Source organism: Apteryx mantelli, chromosome 3, assembly GCF_036417845.1.
Source record: "Apteryx mantelli isolate bAptMan1 chromosome 3, bAptMan1.hap1, whole genome shotgun sequence".
NCBI classification, from domain to species: Eukaryota; Metazoa; Chordata; class Aves; order Apterygiformes; family Apterygidae; genus Apteryx; species Apteryx mantelli.
The window spans coordinates 39,676,636-39,697,805 of NC_089980.1; the positions used below are offsets into that span (position 1 = coordinate 39,676,636).

Here is a 21,170-nt window from a genome sequence, read left to right on the forward strand (position 1 = left end):
TTGACAGAAATGTGTGCCACCAGTTGCAGCAATTTTTTCACTCAGGCAGAATGTGTCACTGGGCAGCTTTGGTTTTTAGAATACTTTTCTGAAGTTCGGTGTGCTTCGTTAACATGGCACTGGCATAAATTCCTTCTTCTGTGCTAGTACCCTCTTAAAATAAAAAGTGAAACAAAACAGAAGCAGTATACTGATTTCCATTTTTTGAAAACGTGAGGATTATTGGCTTAAAAAATAACATGTTTTATTCCAATTTTCCATCTTTTTGAGCTCTATTTTTCTTTCAATACCTGGGATAAGGGAGACTTTCAATTTAAGAAGGCAGCTGATAGTGTAAGGTCCTATGGAGATCTCTATACAGGATTACATTTTGAAACTGATATGAATATCTTCAGGCTCATCCTAGCCAAAAGAGAGAGACAGACATCCTCTAGAGGATAAGTCATATCAGGACTCCAAGTTAACCTCTCTGAATTGTTGGCAGGGTGTCTCCTCTGCTCCATCCACGGTTGTGAGAACACAGGAGGATTAATTAAAGATGGCCTTCATGCATATTCTCCCTTCTCCCCTGAACTGCCTCTCCTTTGTCTTTTTATTAGCTGACATGATAGTTTCATGTGCTCTTTTTTATTCCCAGACACTTCAATTGTTTTCAGTTCATGAATTAAAATTTATGGACCTGAGCTGCAGAATTCAGACTGATATTCAGGCTCCAGGAGTTATTTTGGCCTATGGTAGAGAAAGGGTGTTTTGTCAATGTTCCTGTCTGCATCTGAACTTCACTAAAGTCCAAGAGTTTTTCTGCATGGTGTTTTGTTTTCAGTCTCTACAAGATCCGTTCCTTTGACCCCCCCCCATCCACAGACTTCTTTCTGTGACTTAACTGAACTATCTGTTGTTATGAATTATGGAACCATTTGTTGGAGGGGAAAAGTTAACTGATAACCCTTGGTAAAATGTGTAGTGCCAGAGCCGTTGCATGTACTGGGAGAAGGGATCTGATTTACAGAGGAAAGGGAGAAACAGATTTAATAGTCAGCCTCACTGTGTCTCATTTGTGGCACGTAGTGAGAAGTCTAACTACTGATGTTATGCCTGTTATTAACCACACACAAATGCAGACACAGAATTTGGCTGCATGTTTAAACCGTATTTTTGTGAATGTGAGTATAAGGGCATTGAACACTAGTTTCTTTTAAGCCTGACTTTAATATAAACATTTAATTTAATTTTCATGAGGCTGTTTTCTTAGTTCTACATTTTGATAGTATGGTTATTTATATTCCAATGTAGTCCATTTTTTACACTTTCTAGCTAGAGTCAATCCTTAATGCCATGTTAAACCTTAAAAAGAGAGCTGCATCCATTAAATAGATTTGTACTCTAATAAGAGATTCCTCATTGGGCAAGATGCCTTGGCTGGCATAAATTATGTAGAAACGAATGGAGCTGTGCCAGTTTACATCATAAAAAGAAAGCATTCCCTTACATTTAGCAACCCGCTGCCTATACAGCTATGGTGTGAAACAAGTTTGAAACTTGTGATCTTCATCTCATCTTTGTCCACGTTCTGTTAAATGAAGAACAGGAAAAATGGAGGAAAGAAAGAGGCATCTATGTGTTTTACTGCTGAATGCTAGCAAAGGATTAGCTTTGGAACACTTCGTTTCCTCACCTTGTGCTATGAGACATGGATTTTATTTTTTAGAAACTGTGTATTTTTACCCTCCTCCAAATAGCATGTAAGGAAAGTTTAATAACATAACATTTACTTAAATAGAGTAACAATGTTTTTTATTTTCTCAAGAAGCAGTTCTCTCACTATTTCTAAGAAAATACTTCTGGGAATAATTGTACAGCTCAGTATTGCAAGGCAGCATGTTGCTTATCCCATGAAATCCCACAAATCTTATCAGTCCTGTTCCTGTGAATTGACAGGAATTGCTATTTAAAATTCTTTCCTGTCTTGTAAGGAAAACAATTCTTCATTGAAATTAGAATACTTACTGTTGACAATACAGGAACGTATGATAGTCAGATTGCATGGAGAAGCAGACTGTGCCCGGCTCTGTGCTTCTTTGTGAGTGATGGAGAGGGGCTGTGCCTACACAGCTACTGACAGTGCGTGTTCCCTGTGTATCCAAATGAACAGATTTTTGGGTGGACAGAGACAGAGCTCTGTTTTCAAGTTGCACAGTTTATTTCAAGAAGCGAAGTTTTGGAAACCTGGTGATCCTCAATTCAGGCCCCAGGTTGCACGGCTATTGCAGCAACCTTTTGTTCTGTTGGCGTGTAAGACCGTAGGAGCACTGCCATTAAAAGAGTTCTGCTCTTTTAATAACGGAGGTTCCTGCCTTAATACAGGAAAATAAAAAGGCAACTGTTATGACTGTGGCTATCAGCTCCATTGGCAACCATCTCTTCAACACAGTACAGTTAACAGCTGTCGGTGCAGTGACAGTTGTGACATTGTTGATGCTGTTGATAAACAGGGGAATAAATAACCTGTGTCATCTTATGTTTCACAAATAGAAATAAAAGTTGAAAAAGTCAATGTTTGTGGCAGGGAATTTAATTTATAGAATTAAATGTCCACTTCAGAATTTTGAGATTATTGCATATGATAAACTTTTTTCTTTTTGTTTGCTTGTTTTAAGTATTCATTCTTAAAACTTGTTCTTCCTCCATCATCCATGTCCAAGTTTCAAGAAATTTGTGGAGTATGGAACTGTGCTGCCTAGTAGCATTTTCTTGTCCTCCAGTTCTTAAAAATGACATGTTCTGGTATTTTCCCTGCTTCCAGCTTAATACAAAAATAGGGCATGACAGATAGTAGGATCAGATTTTGCTTCTTAGATACCTGAATTATACAGTTCAATAAGCAGTTTCTGTAGTTTCCGTGTTCTGTTTCTCCAAAGCACGTGGCTGCTGCTCCCTGGCCTGCTCTCTCCCAGTCGCCAGAGACTCCTGGAGGTGAAATAAAGCAGAGGAATGTAGGAATGTATTTTGTGGTTTTCCAAGAGACCTCACCAAAGCACAGTAATCCTTTCAAAACCTTTGTTTCTCCTGCCCTTAGAAAATATGGGCTGTAATTTAGATATGACTTGTCCACTTGCAAAAGAACTTAGGGAGCAGTTGAGCACAAGCCCAAACAGAAAGGGTCGTCTTTGGGGTGGCGCATGTGTTTCAGGAGCCACAAAGAGCTGCCTGGCTGATTTACATTATGCCTTTACAGTGATAGCAATGTTATTCTCCTGTGGATAATTGATCAAGCTATCTTAAACCATCTGAAGAGTTTCAGTAACTGATTCTGTAATAACTGGAGTAATAAAGCAAGGGTATGCATTATTGTAATTTTTTTTACTGTTTTTTTTTCTATAGATGTATAGTGTAATGTGGTACCTTGGTTAAAAAGACACTGGACAATTATTATATTTTGCTACATTTGTACAAATTTTTGAAATTTAAAAGTGTTATAATAATAGCTGATTATGAAATCATAGCAAAGCTCAAGGTAATTCTATATTTTGCATGTGTTTGTTGTGTGTATATGTGTAGGTGTAAAAGCAGCAGTCATTGCTACTTGAATTGCAAAGATTCTGTGTTGACATGCTTTAGGAAATAGCTAGAGCAATTGCTAATAAGAGAAGGAAGAAATAACAGATCAGAATCAGAATATACATGCTTAGCTGCCATCATTTGATGTCAATGCCTTACACAAGTTGTACAGCATCTGGATGAAAGGAATTATAGGGGCTTAAGAGTGAGAAGCTTCGAAATTATCACACTAGAGGAGACCAATTAGTTCCTGTTGCTGCAGCCATCCAGCTGATGGTATCCTGTACTGACGATGAAAAAGGAAGGTGCAAGCTGTGTAATGTTGTTTCTTGAGGGAAGCTTTGTCTGATCAGTCAGTGTATTTCCTGAATTCTTGTAATTCACATAGCTGCAACTGCTGGTCTTATTTTCACATCAGGACAGAGTGCTAGAAACGTGTGAGGAGTTAGGGCTTGTCACGTGTCTGCTTGAATGCAGTGTATGTTTATGCAACGTATGTATCGAAGGGAAAGAAATAATGGTAAGAACAATACATGGTCCCTACCCCCAAAATTAGTACTTAAGGTAGAGCAAACACAAGGAGATAAAGTAAGAGCTATCCTGAACATCTATTTTAAACTGTCTCTGGAGGGCTTAATATTTTCTTTCAGTATTTTGGCCAAAACTGGAAGTAGAAATGCTGAAAGAGAATCTGTTCTTGCAGCACTCCCAGACAGATGAAATTAGGAGGTCTTGGAAATCAGCTGAAAGCACTTTTCTGCAGGAAATACGCACATCAGAGTCTCTGCATTTTCTAGGTTGACTAGAACCTCTGGAATTTAGAGGGGCTCCTTGCTGCACATACAGAAGAAGAAACTTTTGAGCCGGGCTGTCTTTGCAAAACAGCCGGGGGGGGGGGATTAGAATGCATGACTGAATTGCAAACAGTTTCCAGCCGTTGTCACTACTGTTTGTAACTTCTTCCTCCTCTCCCCCCCGGCTTCAGTTCATGACAAAAAACCCAAACAAGCGACTTGGCTGCGTGGCGTCACAGAACGGGGAAGACGCGATTAAGCAGCATCCGTTTTTCAAGGAAATTGACTGGGCTCTTCTAGAGCAAAGGAAAATCAAGCCGCCCTTCAAACCTCGGATTGTAAGTAGCCCTTTGTGTAACCTTCAGAGAAAACTTGGTCTGAAAATTCTCGTGGTTGGCTATTTTGAAACATTAAACTCCTTGAGACAAAATTTCGGGCTTGAAACAATAGCGTAAGAGTCAGGCTGAAAAAATTGCCTTGTCGCTGTGTCTGTGAAGGTAAGTGTCCAGAATAGATTCATGCACAGGAAGGTATTTATGTGCTGTCACATAAACCATGGGAGAGGGTTCAAGGCCCTGTTTGAATTATTTTCCTGTGTTCCTAACAATACCTTGGTCTGAAGAGTGTATTGCAATGGAGTATATACTTTCTGTATGAACTCTGCTACAGTCTTGCATTGCCAAAGGCCGGTAGATTTAGCAGTGAAAAGCAAAGGAAAGAATTTGTGATTATTAGTATTTTAACTAAAGATATAAGAAAAAACAGCTTTATGGGGGAAAGAAGCATACATCATAGATAAGTTAATATATTTACTTGTTGCTAAGTAATAATCGAGTATTTATATTTTGAACTGACAAAATATGCAAACCTCAGCCTCACATGCAGAAACAGTAAAAGCCAAGCAAAAATACTTTATTTTTCTTGCCTTCCTCTGGATGAAAATAATCAAATATGATGCACTTATAGTTCACCAAATGTCAGCTTTTTAGCTAAGAATATGTGCAATAAATTTTGTATTGGAATAGTAAATGAAAATAATTTTATGATAAATCCTTGGAGATTGATTTGCATCTTGGGACTTTGCACCTTCCTAATTACAATGCTTGATTTGCCTATAAATATGGTTCAGGTACTTGTTTGCTTCTTTCTTTAGATCATTTATGAAGGTATTAAAAAAAAAAAAACAAACTTTGGGCTTAACACTGAATCCTAATTCATAAAAGTTAGAAGCAGAGAAGTCACCTCTGTCATTGCAGAGTTACTGTCTATTGCATTTAATACATTTAATTTTAGTCCAGCGAGATGCATTTCCCTGAGCTTCCTGTGTGGAGGGTGAAGGTGGGGCTGCTCGTGCAGGGGCCATTCAGAACAGGAGCCTAAAGCAGCCGCTTCTGGAGGAGCCTCTCTCGCGCGCGCGTGTGCTATGGAAAAAGAGCCCAGAAACCCAGAAGTTAGCTGTTGTGAATGTCTTTCTGAGAGTAATGTTAAGATATAACATTATCATATGGGCAAGTTCTGCTCAGTATATTTCTTCGAGAATGGAAACCTTGTAATTCAGTAGGTAGGGACACAGGGAGGCAGGAGACAGCCCCAGTCCTGGAGAAAGACCGGCCAGCCGGACACGCCGGCTATGTTGGCCTTCTGCCCAATGGCTCTGCTCTGGAGGTGGGGCTGCATCGCACCTAGCACCTGAGCTAGCTTATGAATCTCTACACTGCTGCAGAAAGTGTAAACCCAACGTTAACTCTGTTAGTGTCTGTTTGCATGATTTAATACTGTACCTAACTGCTTTCCATTCAGGTTCCACAGCCCTCAAGCAGTTGCAGACAGCCTTGTTCAGTTCTCAGCTGAGCTGCTTGTGTGTAGCTCTTTCCCTGTTTTTATAAAAATTTGTCCTTTCATCTCAGAATAGTTATGGTTGCTTTGCTATAACTGTCCTCAATATTTATCAATGTTTTGGTAATATCATTACCAAGTCAGAATGCACAATTCCAAACTAATTTTCACTTTATGCCTGCCACCTAGTAAGTCCCAGATTCCTCACATCCAGTCTGTTTATTAGCTGTTTTCCTCTGATGTTTGAAGATGAACATTCACTTTGTCAATAGCTATTTTTACCAGGCCTTTATTATTTTAGTAAGCAGTTCTTGCTTTGGTGGTTGTTCTTAAAAGTCAGGAAGGATTTGGTATGTCAGACCTTTTTATTCATTGCTGATATAAATGCCTTCTCTATTCTCAGTGCAGCTTCTTTCTCTTTCTGGTAATTATGTCACTGCTGTTATATTGCAAAGCCATTTTTATTTTATTCACTCCTGCCATTTTGTTCCTTCTCTCCTTTACCTCTTTCATTTAATGATATTTTAGTTGGGGACTTCAGTTTTAATAGCAATTTCAGAGAATTTCTGAGCAGCCCTTTGTAAAATTTCCGAGATAGCTGGTTGTCCTTTCATAATTGTTAGGCTGATTTTATACATTGTGCTTTAATTGCACCTTCTTTCATTTTTCTTCAGACTGCTTCTATAGTGTTGGATTTTTATACTGCTTCTTCCTGTACTGTATATGCCAACTTTCTTTATTCTACCTAATTTGATTCCTATAGTCTAGTAGCTCTGTATGCTTGTTTTCTTCTGAGCTCTTTCTTTATGGTGGTGAATTCAAGTAGCATGTAGTCTATTATACAGACATCCCTATTATTTTTGTGTTCTCAATCTATTTTCTTTAAGATATCTTCCATGGTGACCTGATCCTGACAAATTTTCTACACTTAGAAAGGGTATAGATTGTATAATTGCACTATGTTTATGACCCATCAGCTGTTTTGTACCAGCTCTATAAATTTTGCAACTGTTGGGTTTTGTTGTTTTATGAAAATCTTGAGCAAGATCGTACTGAAATTTTTACTTGTCCTCTTAAGACTGAACAAATTATTAGTTGGAAATAAGGTGTGACATGTATCCAGGTTGGACAGAAAGATTGCACCAAGAAAATATAATTACTAATGATGCGGTTTTGGAAATGGGAAAGGAATCTGTTAAATTCTCTGTAGGGAATTGTTAAGGCAGTAATCTTCATAAATGCTGAAAAGGTGATTTTGGATACTTGCCAGGCATGGAGAAACTGCACTCACTTTGAAAGATACAAAAAAAGGAGTAAGTTGAGAGTTAATGAAATTAAAGTCTACCTTAAAATCTAGATAGAGAGTTCCTCTCTAAATTTATTTGTGAGAGTTGCATTAAGATGCAATCATTCAGATTAATAAACATAACTACTCCAGTCTTATATTGCCTGTGTTTGGAATGTTTTTTGCTTTTTAACCTCCTTTAGTATTGATAAAGAGCTATCCATTAAGTAGAAGTGACTTATGATGTTAAAAGGGAATACAAAAATTGTATTTGTAATTTTATCTTTAGGTGAACCTAGGACTGTGAAAATAGCTATAAGAAGAGAGGCCAGATTAATAGTCAGAAAATAGACATTCTTACATGTGGAATGAGTGTACATATGCACAGGAGGAACAGCATACAATGTATATATAGTCCTATGTGCATTCAACCTGAGATTGGCATGCACATATAAAATTGTACTCATGCAAGAATGCACATACTTACACAGGTATTCAACTATTTTCTGACCAGCGGTTAAGATGACTAAGGGGGGAAATTTTATAATTACTGTATCATATACACTTCAATAAATTTTAAAACATAGCATCTATTCAAATGAACTCTGGGTAAAATAAAACCCTGATACTAGACATTTAAAGGCAGGGAAAATGGTCAAACACTGAGGTCCCGTCAGACAATGGAATAATCTCCCAAGGGAGGTCTCTGAGGTTCTAGCATTGAAACAAATGCTGCTTCAGTTCTGCCTTGCTGCTCCACTGATCCCCAAAATGCTTGGGCATCCTTTGGTTAGTACAACAGTCTTTTTCTTTTCTCATACCTTTTATTCTTGTTGTGCTATATGTAGGCTTGATCTGTATCCTTTTGAAATCAATACCAAGATTCCCACTGGCTCCTCCATGGCAGTCTGAGGCAGCAGGTTCCAGCTCTTTTCAAGGGAGACCATAATAAGGTTTCTGAGGAGCTATACATAATAGAGTAAGACCTCTGCTTCTCCTAGTTCAGGTATGTCTCCAACTCTGCCAAACAGAAGTTTGAATTTTCCAACTGGACTTGGAAGAAACGCTGCATGGCTATTTATTAGCCAGATTTTTGAGAGTATTTTTTTTAAATCTCATTCATGCTGTGGATGTATACAAATATATTCCTTATTATATCAGAAGTTAATACCATTAATGTGCTTCCAGTTTGTTAATGATTTGCTGATTCTAATGGTGTCTTGGAAGCTGAAATTTCTTTCCTAACTGTCTTCAGACTTTGAATGAAAATTACTTAAGTACAAAAGATCCTTGAAAAGCTCGCTGCATTTTTTGAAGGCTTGCAGGAGAGCCCTGGGCAGAGCAATCATACAAATGGCTGATTTAGATTGCTAAGCAGTGACAGGAGTGGAACACCAGGTTGTGCTAGATAAAGGCAATGGAAACAGATCTGGTGGCCTTAAATCCTGCTGTGAAGGATCTTTGGCTGCTATTCCAGCTTAATGACCTACAGCAAATATGAAGGGGTGAAAATGCACTGAGGCCCAGTGCTATGATGCTTATTGTCTACCAGCCCTTCCTTTCATAAATCCAGATTTATAAAGCTTTATAGTTGCAAAATTAATTTATTCTTTGATATATACTATGATTCATTATATTGAGGGTTTCTCCCATATGGAGCTATTATAAAGGTTAGGCTACTAGAGAAAAAGTAATAGGTCTGGGGAATCTATATTGGGGGGAAGTATTAGAAATCAAGTAGACTTTTGAACAGGTAAGAAGACATTCGCTACATCTAAGTTCCAGTGACTTTGACAATGTTTCTTGAAGATCATTTCCATGTTCTTAAAAAGCTGATTCTTAGAGTTTCACAGAATGTCTTGAAACTTTCTATTATTATTCTTCCCTGCTGCTTTTAACGCAGTCATGAATGTGTAATTTTATATGCAAGAAATAAGTACAGTTTTAGTGTGGACGGAAATCTGTTCTCCAAAGTAACTGTTGTGAGACAGTACTCCCTTTGAGGCACTTTATTCCTCTGTTGAGATATTTTGGCTTATATCTTTCTTCTGTAGTTTTTCCATCTGGGTAATGAAATCTCTCTAGTCACTAGCCCTAACAGCTGGCTATAGTTTCCAACATAATTTATTGCCCAAGGACCACGAAGACCTTGATAGTACTCCGTGATTCTCTGCTCTCCATCTTTCTTTATTTATTTCATGGTTATGTTCCTGGCTTGGTTGAATTGGATTATCTCCCTTTTCAAAGCATGTTTGCCATATTACAAATGAAAACAAGGGTGCAGTAGGTTAATTTCTACCAAAGTCATTGATATTGTTTTAACTGTGGCCAATCTTGCTTAGTGTCATGATGGGATGATTCTGTTTATCCCGTACTAAATAATAAAATATGCATTCAAAACAGTGATTAAAACAGATAAGTGTTTCACCTTGAATATGTATTAATGAAATTTATATTGTCTAAGTTGTTATTTACTGGCAAAGTTTATATTTGAAACAGTGAAGCAAAAGTATATTTGACATATTTTGCTGTTGCCTTACTGTTCTCCACATATATTAGATTCCCTGCAAGAAATTGTGTTGCTTTGTGCCACTTCTGAGGGCACAGCTGGTCAGCTGCTGGCTTTCCAGAATGAAGTTCTGGCCTGCTAATTTACCACTAACATCAGCCAGTGAAGTTCACAGAGAGTTGTGCACAAGTAGCGTAAAGAATGACAATATGTAACATCCCAGTCCCCCTGGGATCACTTGCCAGCGATGGAGGAAATTTATGGTCCTAAATTTGTAGCTCATTTGTCTGAAGTCAGCAATAGCTTCATAAGAGCATCGATTTCTTCTTTCTGTGTAGAACTAGACCGGCACAATAAACTTCTTATTGTGTTTCATAAGCTGTAGATCACAGTGACTTAGTGTGCTGTGAAAGAAGTGTCAGGAACCGTGAGACCAGAGGAAACTGTTGTGCAGTTTACAGCAAAGAAAATCGCGCTAGCTGCACACTCTTACCCTTTCAGGCTGAGTTTTTTCTGTCAACCTGCATGCATGCATGCAAACAAAATTGTCATTTTCATTGCCCCTGTTGTAAATGTCAGGGTTGGGAAAATTTGAGACTTTGCCTAAGGAGTCCTCAACATGGAAAGGCTGAAGAACTCTGAGCCAGCGGGTAATACAAAGCCGACAAAACAGATGTTTGCCATATGTATTATCTTTTTAGCAATTAAGCCAAAGTTTCATCTCTAATGGTTTTATCAGTGCCTCTGGCAATCCATTCTTAGTGTGGCTATATAAAGATGGAGTTAATAAATTAATCGTATTATGATGATTTACTGTGAATGTGCAGCTTTCATAGAACAATACATTATTTTAATTTTATCTATGCCTTTGTAAATTCTCATTTTTCCACTTTAAAAGCTAACTGTCTTTAAGAGTGTTAGAAACAAAATGAGCAAGAAAGTCTATTGCAGAATTGTGTCTTGCAGTATGAAATCAAAGCAGGTGCTGCTAAAAGGGCCTATTTAGTTCTTCTAATCTGACTCTCCATTTTTCAGACTCTTCCATTCCTCCCATTTTATCATTGAGAATGTTTTCTGAGTATTTGTGTGTTCTTTCTCCAGTGCTGACTTCTCTGGGATAGAGGATTGGTCTAGCAACTAAAACCAGAGACCTGAGAACTGCAAGATAGATAGGTTCTTTTACCAACTTTTCTAGAAACTAAGAGAGTGGCCCAGGACTCGTCACCTAACCTTTTTATATCTCACTTTCCACTCTGTGGAGATAATAGTATCTCAAAATGCTCAATGCACAGTTACGTTCTGTGACAGCAGAGGAATAATATGATTGAGAGGTGTTAGAATCCAAATGTTCAAGATCAGCCTGGCTTTAAATTGACTAAACCTGCATCACTTCCCTTGGAAGAGTGTTCTGTGCTATACCAGACCTCAGTGTTAGTAGGTTTCATCTAGATTTTCAGTCTCAAATTGCCTACATTAATTTGCACGTCTCTCTTTTCACCTGTAACTCTAGGATAAACCGTTGTCTAATCGCCTCCCCCCTTAGTTATCATTCTCTGAGCCACGGTGTCTGTATTTCGTTTCCTTGTGGATCTAAACTCCCATGTTAAGTCTTGACTTAAGGATGCCAGCAATGTGTTCTCTTTTGATTTTGCACTGCAGCAAAGGTTTGAAATAAAATCATCCCCAGATACCAAATTCTAGTGCTAGCCAATGATTAAGCATTACAACTTGAGTCAGTGAGCACTAGCAATTTTTTTTCTTTCCCTCCCTCCCCCAAATGAGTGAAAAACCGGCGAAATTTCGGCAGACCTTTGTCAATGACCTGTGCCAAGCCAGATGCCCACAACGTTTGAAAATTGGTTAATAAATAGCGAATGTAAATCGGCACATTCGGAGTGTGCAGTTAGCCTGCTTGCACAGGCAAACAGGCAGAGGCCGCACCTGCCTAATGGTAGGTGCCTCTCCGAACAGTTACTGCCAATGCGTTCAATAAGAGAAGTGCGTGTTTAAACTGCTGCAGCAACCGTCTGCTTACTGTGGAATATGGCTGGAATCCTTAAAGAGGGACCGCATTTCTGGAGAAAACTTTTAAATATATTAGACTGAAACACAGGTCTTATAAATCTTCCCATGTTTTCACGCTTATTTGCATACGTGACTGCTAAGAGGCAAAGACATTTTAACTTTTTAATGAGGGATTTTTAGCCTCCTGTTGGGAAGTCATGATACTGTTTTAGTGGGGGGGTTTTGACACACCTTCTATTTTTTGTGACAGTGGATTGTATTGCCATAAGTGCAGAATTATGACTTTGCCTTTACGCTGTGGAGAAGAAGCCCTTTAAAAATGCAGTATCATTCAGTAACACCAAAAGGAATGTAGGAAATTACTGGCCAAGTAAATTTCTTTTTGTATAAATGTTCTCTCTTTTCAAGTTTGCTTCAGTGTGAATGTCCCTCTTTAAGGTAAGGCCTACAATATGGGGAAAATGTCAAGGTAGGTCCATTTTTAGGCCTAATAACCTTGAGGTGTCCCTTCAGTTTCATAATATATTTCCATTCGGTCATCAGTGCATGGCAATGAGCATTTAGCGGGTGGGCACGCAAGGGGCTATACTGCATGCTTTTGCATGAAGTGTTACTGCAAAGATGAAACACTGGGGGGTGATCTTCAGACCTCAGGCACTCATGTACCGTTGTTAAACATTGTACATTATGTATTCCCCACTTTCCTGCAGGCATTTTAGGCATAGGAAGACAGTGGGCCTTCTTCTGAGAGCAATGCTATGATAATTAATACCGATGTACAAACAAAGGTTTAGAAACAGGGAAAATTTTGTATGTCCTTTAGAAAAACTAAGGAAAAATAGATGTGGGCTTTGGGAGCTTAGGCTTTTTATTACAAACAGCCATAATTGTTGAAATCCAACTTTTTTTTTTGTACTCTGATCCTGTCACAGGCGTATCATGAATTAGAATATTAAATGTGAGGTGGTTCCAAAATGTGTTAACCAGTCTGCTACAGACTGAAAAGCATTGACTATTGACAGTTTAGCTTGCAGCAGACAATCATCAACCACAGTACCAGCACTGCCTACCAGGACGCTCAGACCAGTAGGTCTGCATGTGGCTGGGCAGGGCAGTGCAAAGAATCTGTGCCTCTTCTACCCTTTCCCTCAACAAAGTAAAGGACTTTGGCTTTCAGATAACTTCACATAGCTTGGGACCTTGTACGATCACTAAATTCTCCCAGAAGTGTATAGCTGTCTAGGAGGTTATATCCAGCATGTATCACAATTTAAGGAAGTCGAGTAAGTGAGCTGGTAATTTTAAAGGATTTTAGTGTTGTTTGTTTAGATGAGCAAGGTTCTGCTTTCCCAGAATTTGCTCATTCTCTTAGTCTTAGTTTTTGCTTCTTATTCTGTTCAGTGTCAGAGCATGCAGCAGCTGTTTTTAGCTGTGATTGCCACAACACTAGAATTAAAGAAGTATGAAAGCTACTTCCCAGCACTGCAGGTTCCCAAATATTTATAAGTTAAACAATTTTTATTATGCCTCTTTTGATTCTGTACTGGGGATCCTGCAGCGTTTGTTTGGTTTTGTTGAGTTCTAGTTTTATAACATTAAAATCTTTTCATACTAAATAATTAAATTTCATTTAACCATCTATTAAACGTACATTTTTAAATGGTGCCTGTTGGGATGGAGTGATAAGCAGCAGGACCATTGCAGCTTTGCTTTTTGTGTTCTTCAGAATAACACTGATTCTCTTTCACTTTTTGGCTGCTTAAATCTCCAATACTATTTTCAGAAGGTAATATAAACCATTAAGTGAAATAATATTTTCATGGTTACTTATGGTATATTCTTAAGCATTCAAATAGAAGCACTTTATTTTTATATTAGCACAGATAATAAATAAAATTCCTGGTTTGAGCCTGTTTCTGATGTCATTAAAGCCAGAGGTAAAACTCCAGCTGATTTAAGAAGCAGTGGAATCTGTCTCTTTATCAGATTGGGGAGAGGAATTTATCAGAGAAAAGGAAAGACCGTTGCCCAGGGCTGAAAGTCCATGACTAGTTCCATTTGCAACTGGAGTCCAGGGAACATGGAATATAAGAAAAGCTTTGGCTTTGGGTTTAATTTCTCTTGCAGAGCCTTTTGTATTAGCAATATGCCATGGTAATGTGAGCACATGGTTAACAAAGGTGGCTTATTGGGATGTTTATCTGAAATGGACAGCAAAAATATGTCCATAGATCTATTCATAACTCAGCATACTAGTGCAAAACTTAATTCCACTGGCATTTACACTAATATGCAGATGGTGGACTGAAGCAGCTCATGTCTTATTTTCAGTAGCAGGACAGGAAAGGCATCTTGAAATGATAAGGGAATTCTAGCACTTCATTAACTGCCACTATTCTGTTGTTATGCTGCTGTGTTGTTATGGGGAAGACTTTTTGTTACCTGCCTGTGGGGGCACAAACCTCACACTTGTTCTCTCAACAGCATGCTCCAGAGGCTTAAATTATGAGGGACAAGGGGAACACTCAGTCTAGATTACTTACTGAATATTTTAAGTGTAGATCTTATTGGTTGATTTACACACCACATTCATGTTTGCAAAGGACCTATAGAAGAACAATTCCCCTTGCTCAAACATGGAGAATGGAGAAGAAGGGCATTTGAAGATCCCAACTGCCCATGGTTCTCTGAAGGCTGCTATTTATATTTGAAAAGAACAAGAAGAAAGAGAAATTGAGTGAATACATTTGTGCCTGCAGGTCTGCAATAACAGCTAGAGTTCCTAGAAAGATGAGGATTCTGCTGTGCAAAAAGTTGTACAAGTGCACCGTAAGACACAATCATACATAATGACAAAGAGACCCATGTACGGGAGATCAAAAATGGGAGGGAAATTAGATGCACTGTGAGGAGAACGTTGCTCAAGCTCAGAGCGGAGCAGTAGCAGAACCAAGAATGAAACCCATGTCTCTACAAACTCTGCTAAACCCCCCTGCACCCTTAACAAAACCACGTTCAAAAACCAGTTCCAATGTCTGGAGGAAAAGTGGCAATGAACTGCACTGAGGTGTGGAAGTAGTATGCATTCATTGTGCAATGAGGTTTTTTAATCTGCAACTTTTTTGAGTATACACATTAATTTAAAAAGAGACAGAAGCAACAGCAGGTGTTTTTTAAAAAGTCACATATATCTATATTTTAATGTATCTTTCTAAAGGCTTAAAAATAATCATTAGAAATCTCTAACAATTTAGTAGTCTTCGTATTAAATTGTCTTTACTTAGCCTTCTTCATTCATATAAGGTAAGACCTACTATATCATTTCTCAGTATGAAAGTAGTACGAGCAACATTTTTAAGGTTTCAGCTTAAGCTCAGTTTTAAGTCCCACAATTTATAGGTTTCTTTGAACCACTTTAAATTTGAAAGAGCCCGGAAAATTCATAAGAAGAAGCCATGCTTTAAGATCTCTAGAAGAAAATGGTCCAAATATGTGATTTTCTAGTATTCTTGCAGGCTGAATTATAACCTGGAAGCCTGTGAGGACATATGTGCTATTTCATTAACTGCATTTCTGAGGGTAGAAATATGCCTTTATTTGGAATATTTTTTTGATAAGATTTAAAACATGAAGTATTTTCTACTGCCAGTCCACCTACCTATCTTTCCTATCCTGTAGTATCATCACATCCTGTTGGTGTTTTGCTTAAAATCCACTAAAATCTGTTTCATAAGTTTCATAAGTTTCAGTTCATGTGTTCCTTAGCATGCTTTTTGGTAAAGAACAGTGGTGTTCGCTCTCCTCCTGAAATCTAAATGGTATCTTGTTCACGTGATCGTTTCTGATTGACTTCCATCAGTATCACATTGATGTGTTTATAGCATCCTCCAAGTGGTAGATAGTTGTCATTCTCAATTCTCGTCTCCACTGATGAAATTCTTGGACAGAATAAAGTTGCAAAAGAATGCTTATTCCATGAAACTTGGGGACTAGTCAAACTAAGAAAAAATGTTGAAGGAGTTCTTGAGTAGAACAGAGCAGGACCCAAAAGATCCTAAAAATGATCTGAACTATAGGCCCAGAAGCTCCTCTTTAGCAAACTTATTAGTTATGCATAGTGAATGGAAAGACTTCTGGAAAGTGCTGACTAAAACGGAAAAGAGAAATGTGATCATCAAGTCAGAATGTGAGCTTGACCAATGCAGTCAGAGGATTGATTTTGAAGGTGTTTGATCAGGGAATGGCGAATATCACCCTGTCACACAAAATCAAATGGAGAAATAATAAGGAAGTAATCGAGGAAAGTTCTTGTAATGTATCAAAGATTGGCTGAAGTCTTAATGGCGGGAAATATCCCTGTTCTACTGAAGTCATGTTGAAAGTTTTTGATGTAGTCCAGGTAAAGATGTCTCTCATTTCTCTGGAAATGAAAACATCTCTCTTTGGCTACTGTGTAAATGTTCAGACTCCTGAGTAAAGAAGGTTGGTCACCAGGTGACAATGGAGCAGTCATAATGCTCTCTTCTGGCAAAAATAGTGATAGGAAGGCTTAGACAAGAATGTTTTCCAAACTTAGGATCAGGCTGCAGGAAAGGGAGACAGTTTACACAATTGCTACTTTGGAAATCATCCCCTGGGGTTTTCAGCAGCAGTTGGTGATATATATCACCTTTAGAAACTTATTTGGCGTACTGAGGAAAGGTATCTGGAAATGTGGGGACCATTGTGGACTTCCAGAAAAGGTTGTTAATGTGGTCATACACACAGTTGACTTGCTGAGGTTTAGTCACCACCCTGTGTAGCTGAGTCATGCTGACTGTGTGCATGCTCATGGGCAGTGTCATATACTATATATAGTATATTACACACTTTGCCTTAAATTTATTTCACCAAGTCTTAACATAATTTTACTTTCTGTTCATTCATCATGTGTGGAAGGCCTACCTAATGTGTTTTTGCAGTTCGCTTGACACTCTAATTTTGTATCTGAGCCTCAGATAGCCTGATGTAGTACTGTCATTCATTAGACAATAATGGGAATGTGTGCTCCATAAAAGTGCAGAATTTGAAAAGGTAAAGATATAGTGAATATATTGAGTTCATCTGATGACCCTGAAGAGGATATCAGCAGTAGAAAGCAGAAATAGCTTTTATCTTCATGAAATCAAAACCCAACTCCATTGAGAACCAAACTAACAAAAGTGTAAAATTAATTTTATTTTATGGACCAGAAATATAAAGAAATACTGAGAGACTGACGAAGAGAGTTCAGGTATGTGTAAATCAATGACAGCAACAAATTTTAGGTGCTGAATGACTCTAATGGATAACAGATAAGGATCTACTCCGATGAACAATGAAGCACTCCACCAAGTGGATGTCCACCAAGATGTCATCTGCTCATAAAATATTTTAAAGTAAGGGACAGAGAAGTGTTACATGTTTATTATTTTTAGCTAGTATCTACAGGTACACTTGCTGTATAAAAGACCTGATTCAACAAATGCTTGAATTTAAGCACAGGCTTATATAATTTGCTAAAGCCAGGTCCAATATCTTACAAATAAAATCTCACTGAATTCTAAATATTTAATGATATTCTAAATATTTAATTGTATAGTCTCTGTATTATTCTCCTTATTTAACTACACCATAAAAACATTAGTTCAGAGTATACTGTACTCTGATGGGGCAAGGAAGGACAGCCTTCTTTAGTTTCCATTTTTGTGTGCCTTCCAGTATTTGAAAATATATTGTAACATTCTGACTCGGATTAATATATGAAGCCATTTCAGAGAAGTCTCAGTAAGCCGGTACATGTTATCTTAAGACAGAAAAATCAGCTGTGATTACTTGAGAATTATTTATGCATCTGTATTTTTCCTAGAAATATCATATGGCAAATGTATTAGAAATCAGTGAATGGCATGTAGGAACTGCTCAGACAATTGAGTTGCATTTGAACAAATATGCTGAAGAAATGCGAAATAGATTATTGTGTTCCAGGTGATATACCATGTACTGGAGGTAAAAATATTAAGAGTTATTACAGGCAGCAGTAAAGGACAAAAACTGGAATCCCTCTGGTCTTGGAGAACTTCTTAGTAATAAAGATTTGCTGCAAAAAAAAAGTGGAACAACCAGTCCTGATTTAGTGCAGGGTTTAAAATAAAAAACGGATAAAAGGTTTCATATGCATGGTCCATCTCAAAATAAAAGCTTTATCCTTAATGAGCTGTATCATCATCAAAGAGCGTGAGTTTGCTGAAGTGTTTGAAGAAGGCAGTCTTTCCCCAAAACTATGTAGCGTTACTGCTCTGTGGCCTGTAATGCAAACCAGACTGAAGGTTTGCATTGCTACTGTAATGCATAGCTGAGTCTTGGAATGATGTTCCCACTATACATGCTTGCTATTACCTTTTACACGGAACATCAGTAAACATTCATGGTTCTTTGCATCCACTGTCACCTCTTCATGGAGAAGGGGCTAACACTCACAAGATAAGGCTATATATTTGTAATTTCATAATACATTCAGAAAGAATTTTGTAATCTGTTACTTTTCTGTAATTACGTTGGACAGCTGACTGTAGGCAGAATGAAACACTGGAAATGTCATTGATCAGTGCTTTATCCAGGAATATGGATGAGATATGAGACTTGAAATATTTCTTTACATCCATTCATTACATCATTCACTAGCATCATATTCTGCTTGATTCCCTATCTCTTTGTGGTTGCTTAAACCATGGAAAGCAAAGTAAATCTTTAAGTTCTCCCTGCAGGTTAGAAGCAATACAATTTGAACTAGTGGCCCATTGTTTTCCACTCTTGTGAAAATTAATTTTAAAAATTACAGAAATGTAGAGGAAGGTGAAGTGAATGGGGTACGCCCTAGTCACCAGAACATGAAAGAAACTTTTTGCAATTTTAGTGTTATACATGCACATTCATTTAGTATGTAGGGGCTACATGAGAAGTAGGATTTGGATAGCTGCCCAACTCACATCCTGTGCAGGCTAGATCTGCGCTAGTCAGATTTCATCTTTACATAGTGCTCATCTGTTCAAAGTAATTATTTTTGTCACTGTTTTTAACACACAATTTCACTACAGCTTACCCCTTAGCATTGCATTCAACAATCTTTTTGTAACTCACAAGCTGAGCAGTGTCAAACTGCTCAGTATTTAAGTGGCTGAAATAAAAAAGACTGTGTTATGAGTTGTGTGAGAGCTGTTGTGATTCCGTAACAGGGTTCCAAAAGAACTGCTTTCCCATGAATTACTGCTTCACTGCAAGTAATATGCCTATGCACTATTGATCTTTTTCAGAATAAATCTGGTCAGGTCTCCCTATACTGTGCTAGACAATCTGTACGTGGGTATTCTCTCAGTGCTTTATAGAATAACTCCTGGAAGCCACTGGAATTCTAGGGCCACATGTCAAACTTGCAAACTCTCCAGTGTCATCTTTTTTCTTCTTTTCTTTGCAAGTCAGCTCCATTTTCTGGTTTTAGTCACTGCTTTGTGCTAAAGTGTTAGTGAACACTAAAAAACAAAGACTTCTACACCCCAAGAAGAAATGTAGCTAAAGCCTCAGAGACACCCACCATAAGAGAAAAAAACAGTATGGAAATTCAGAAGTTGGCATTCTTCCTCTGCAATTTCTCTTTGCTCTAAAACAGGTATATATGCTACCATAGCATAGCTGATGTGCAGTACTTATGTCATGATCAAGTCCTAACAGAAACAAGTCCTGACAGTATTTACCCCAAGATGGATTTTGAGGGTAAAGGATTAACCACTGGCAGGAAACCTGTAGTGCTGGCCACCCTAGTAGCTCCTGTGAAATCTGTCTCCGTTGGTGTTTTACACTCAGATTACTATTGTACTTTAGCAGTCAGGCTGTAAACAAAGCAGGTTTGGTATATAGTACATGGCTTTAGTGCTGTGTACAAGTTAGTGCTAAAACCATACCCAAGTGTGGCTATAGGGAACAATGTTTTTACAGTGGCTTCAGCTGCGTGAGATTCTTTTCCCAGACTCTGAATATGGAGTGATTTGTCAGTGAACACGCAGAGCTTGGATTTTGTTGTTGTTTGTTTCCTTTGCTATTTGTTTTCTTGTGGTGTTTTTTTGGGGTGTAGGGTAGGAAAAAGCCTGGGCAATTGTGTAGGTTATTCCCCCTTCCTACTTGACCCATTTTACGTTCCCAGGAAAGATAGATGGCATTTGGTTATAAAGGTGGTTTCAGCTTACTGGATCACAAATGATCTCTTTTAAAATTCATAGTTCTGTGAATTAGTTTGTTGCCTGTTAAAGGTCTGTGTACTTCCATAACAGATTGAATTATGGACTACATAGCTTAGCATATTTTCCTATGTTGTTTGATTACCTATTAAAATCTTTGCTGAATATCTTTTTTTTTTCCCACTTGTTTCTCTTAATTTTGTGTCTTTTGCATCTACTGAAGGAATAAATAATCAAGGAGCACAAAATCACACCCTAAGCTTAAAAGTAATGAATGTTGGTATACTTGTTAAAAACTATTTTGATTCAAAACCCTTTTTATCATCATAACTGTCAGTTGAATACAATGCAGTGATGCTTGTTTGACAGTTTATGTCTAATCTGTTGTAGATCCTTTTCACGTGACTAGAGTAACTGACATACTGAAAATATTTAATAAATTGTAAAGTTATTCTGGTATTTTATATTTCATATCTTCTGAAATAAGATATTTTAGGAAATACTTTTAATACTAATATGGATTCTCAGTGCATGAAAATACTGTGAAAAGGCATCAAAGTGATAAAAAGGAAGACAAGCCTGAAGTATTTTGCTTCTCAACCTCTTTCTTTCACAATATTCATACTGAATTTCTGTATATGTAGAAAGAGTTAGATGTGAAAGTGAGTGCTGATCAGTTGTCCTCAACCTTTTAGAAACTACTTCACCTTTGTGAAAAGAGATCTGTTGATTGGTGCAAAGTGATCTCTGCCTGTGCTGTGGTTTCTGTTATCATAAAGAAGAGAGGTGAATGAGAGGACAGTGATATGTGAGGTTAGCCACATAAACTTGTGCTTCAAACCAGTTTGTTTGATGTCTTTAGTTTCCATTTGTCTTGAAAAAATTATCTAAAAATCTTATCAGTGACAAGGTAA

At 37.8% G+C, this 21,170-nt stretch overlaps 1 protein-coding gene across 1 annotated transcript in view; it reads left to right on the forward strand.

The window, feature by feature from the left end:
* PRKCE (protein kinase C epsilon) overlaps window positions 1-21,170 on the forward strand; it is a 301,961-nt gene that overhangs the window by 272,230 nt on the left and 8,561 nt on the right. The window contains exon 14 of the mRNA XM_013943872.2: window positions 4,544-4,690. Coding sequence (XP_013799326.1) covers window positions 4,544-4,690 — 147 coding nt within the window. The remainder of the gene's footprint in view (window positions 1-4,543; window positions 4,691-21,170) is intronic.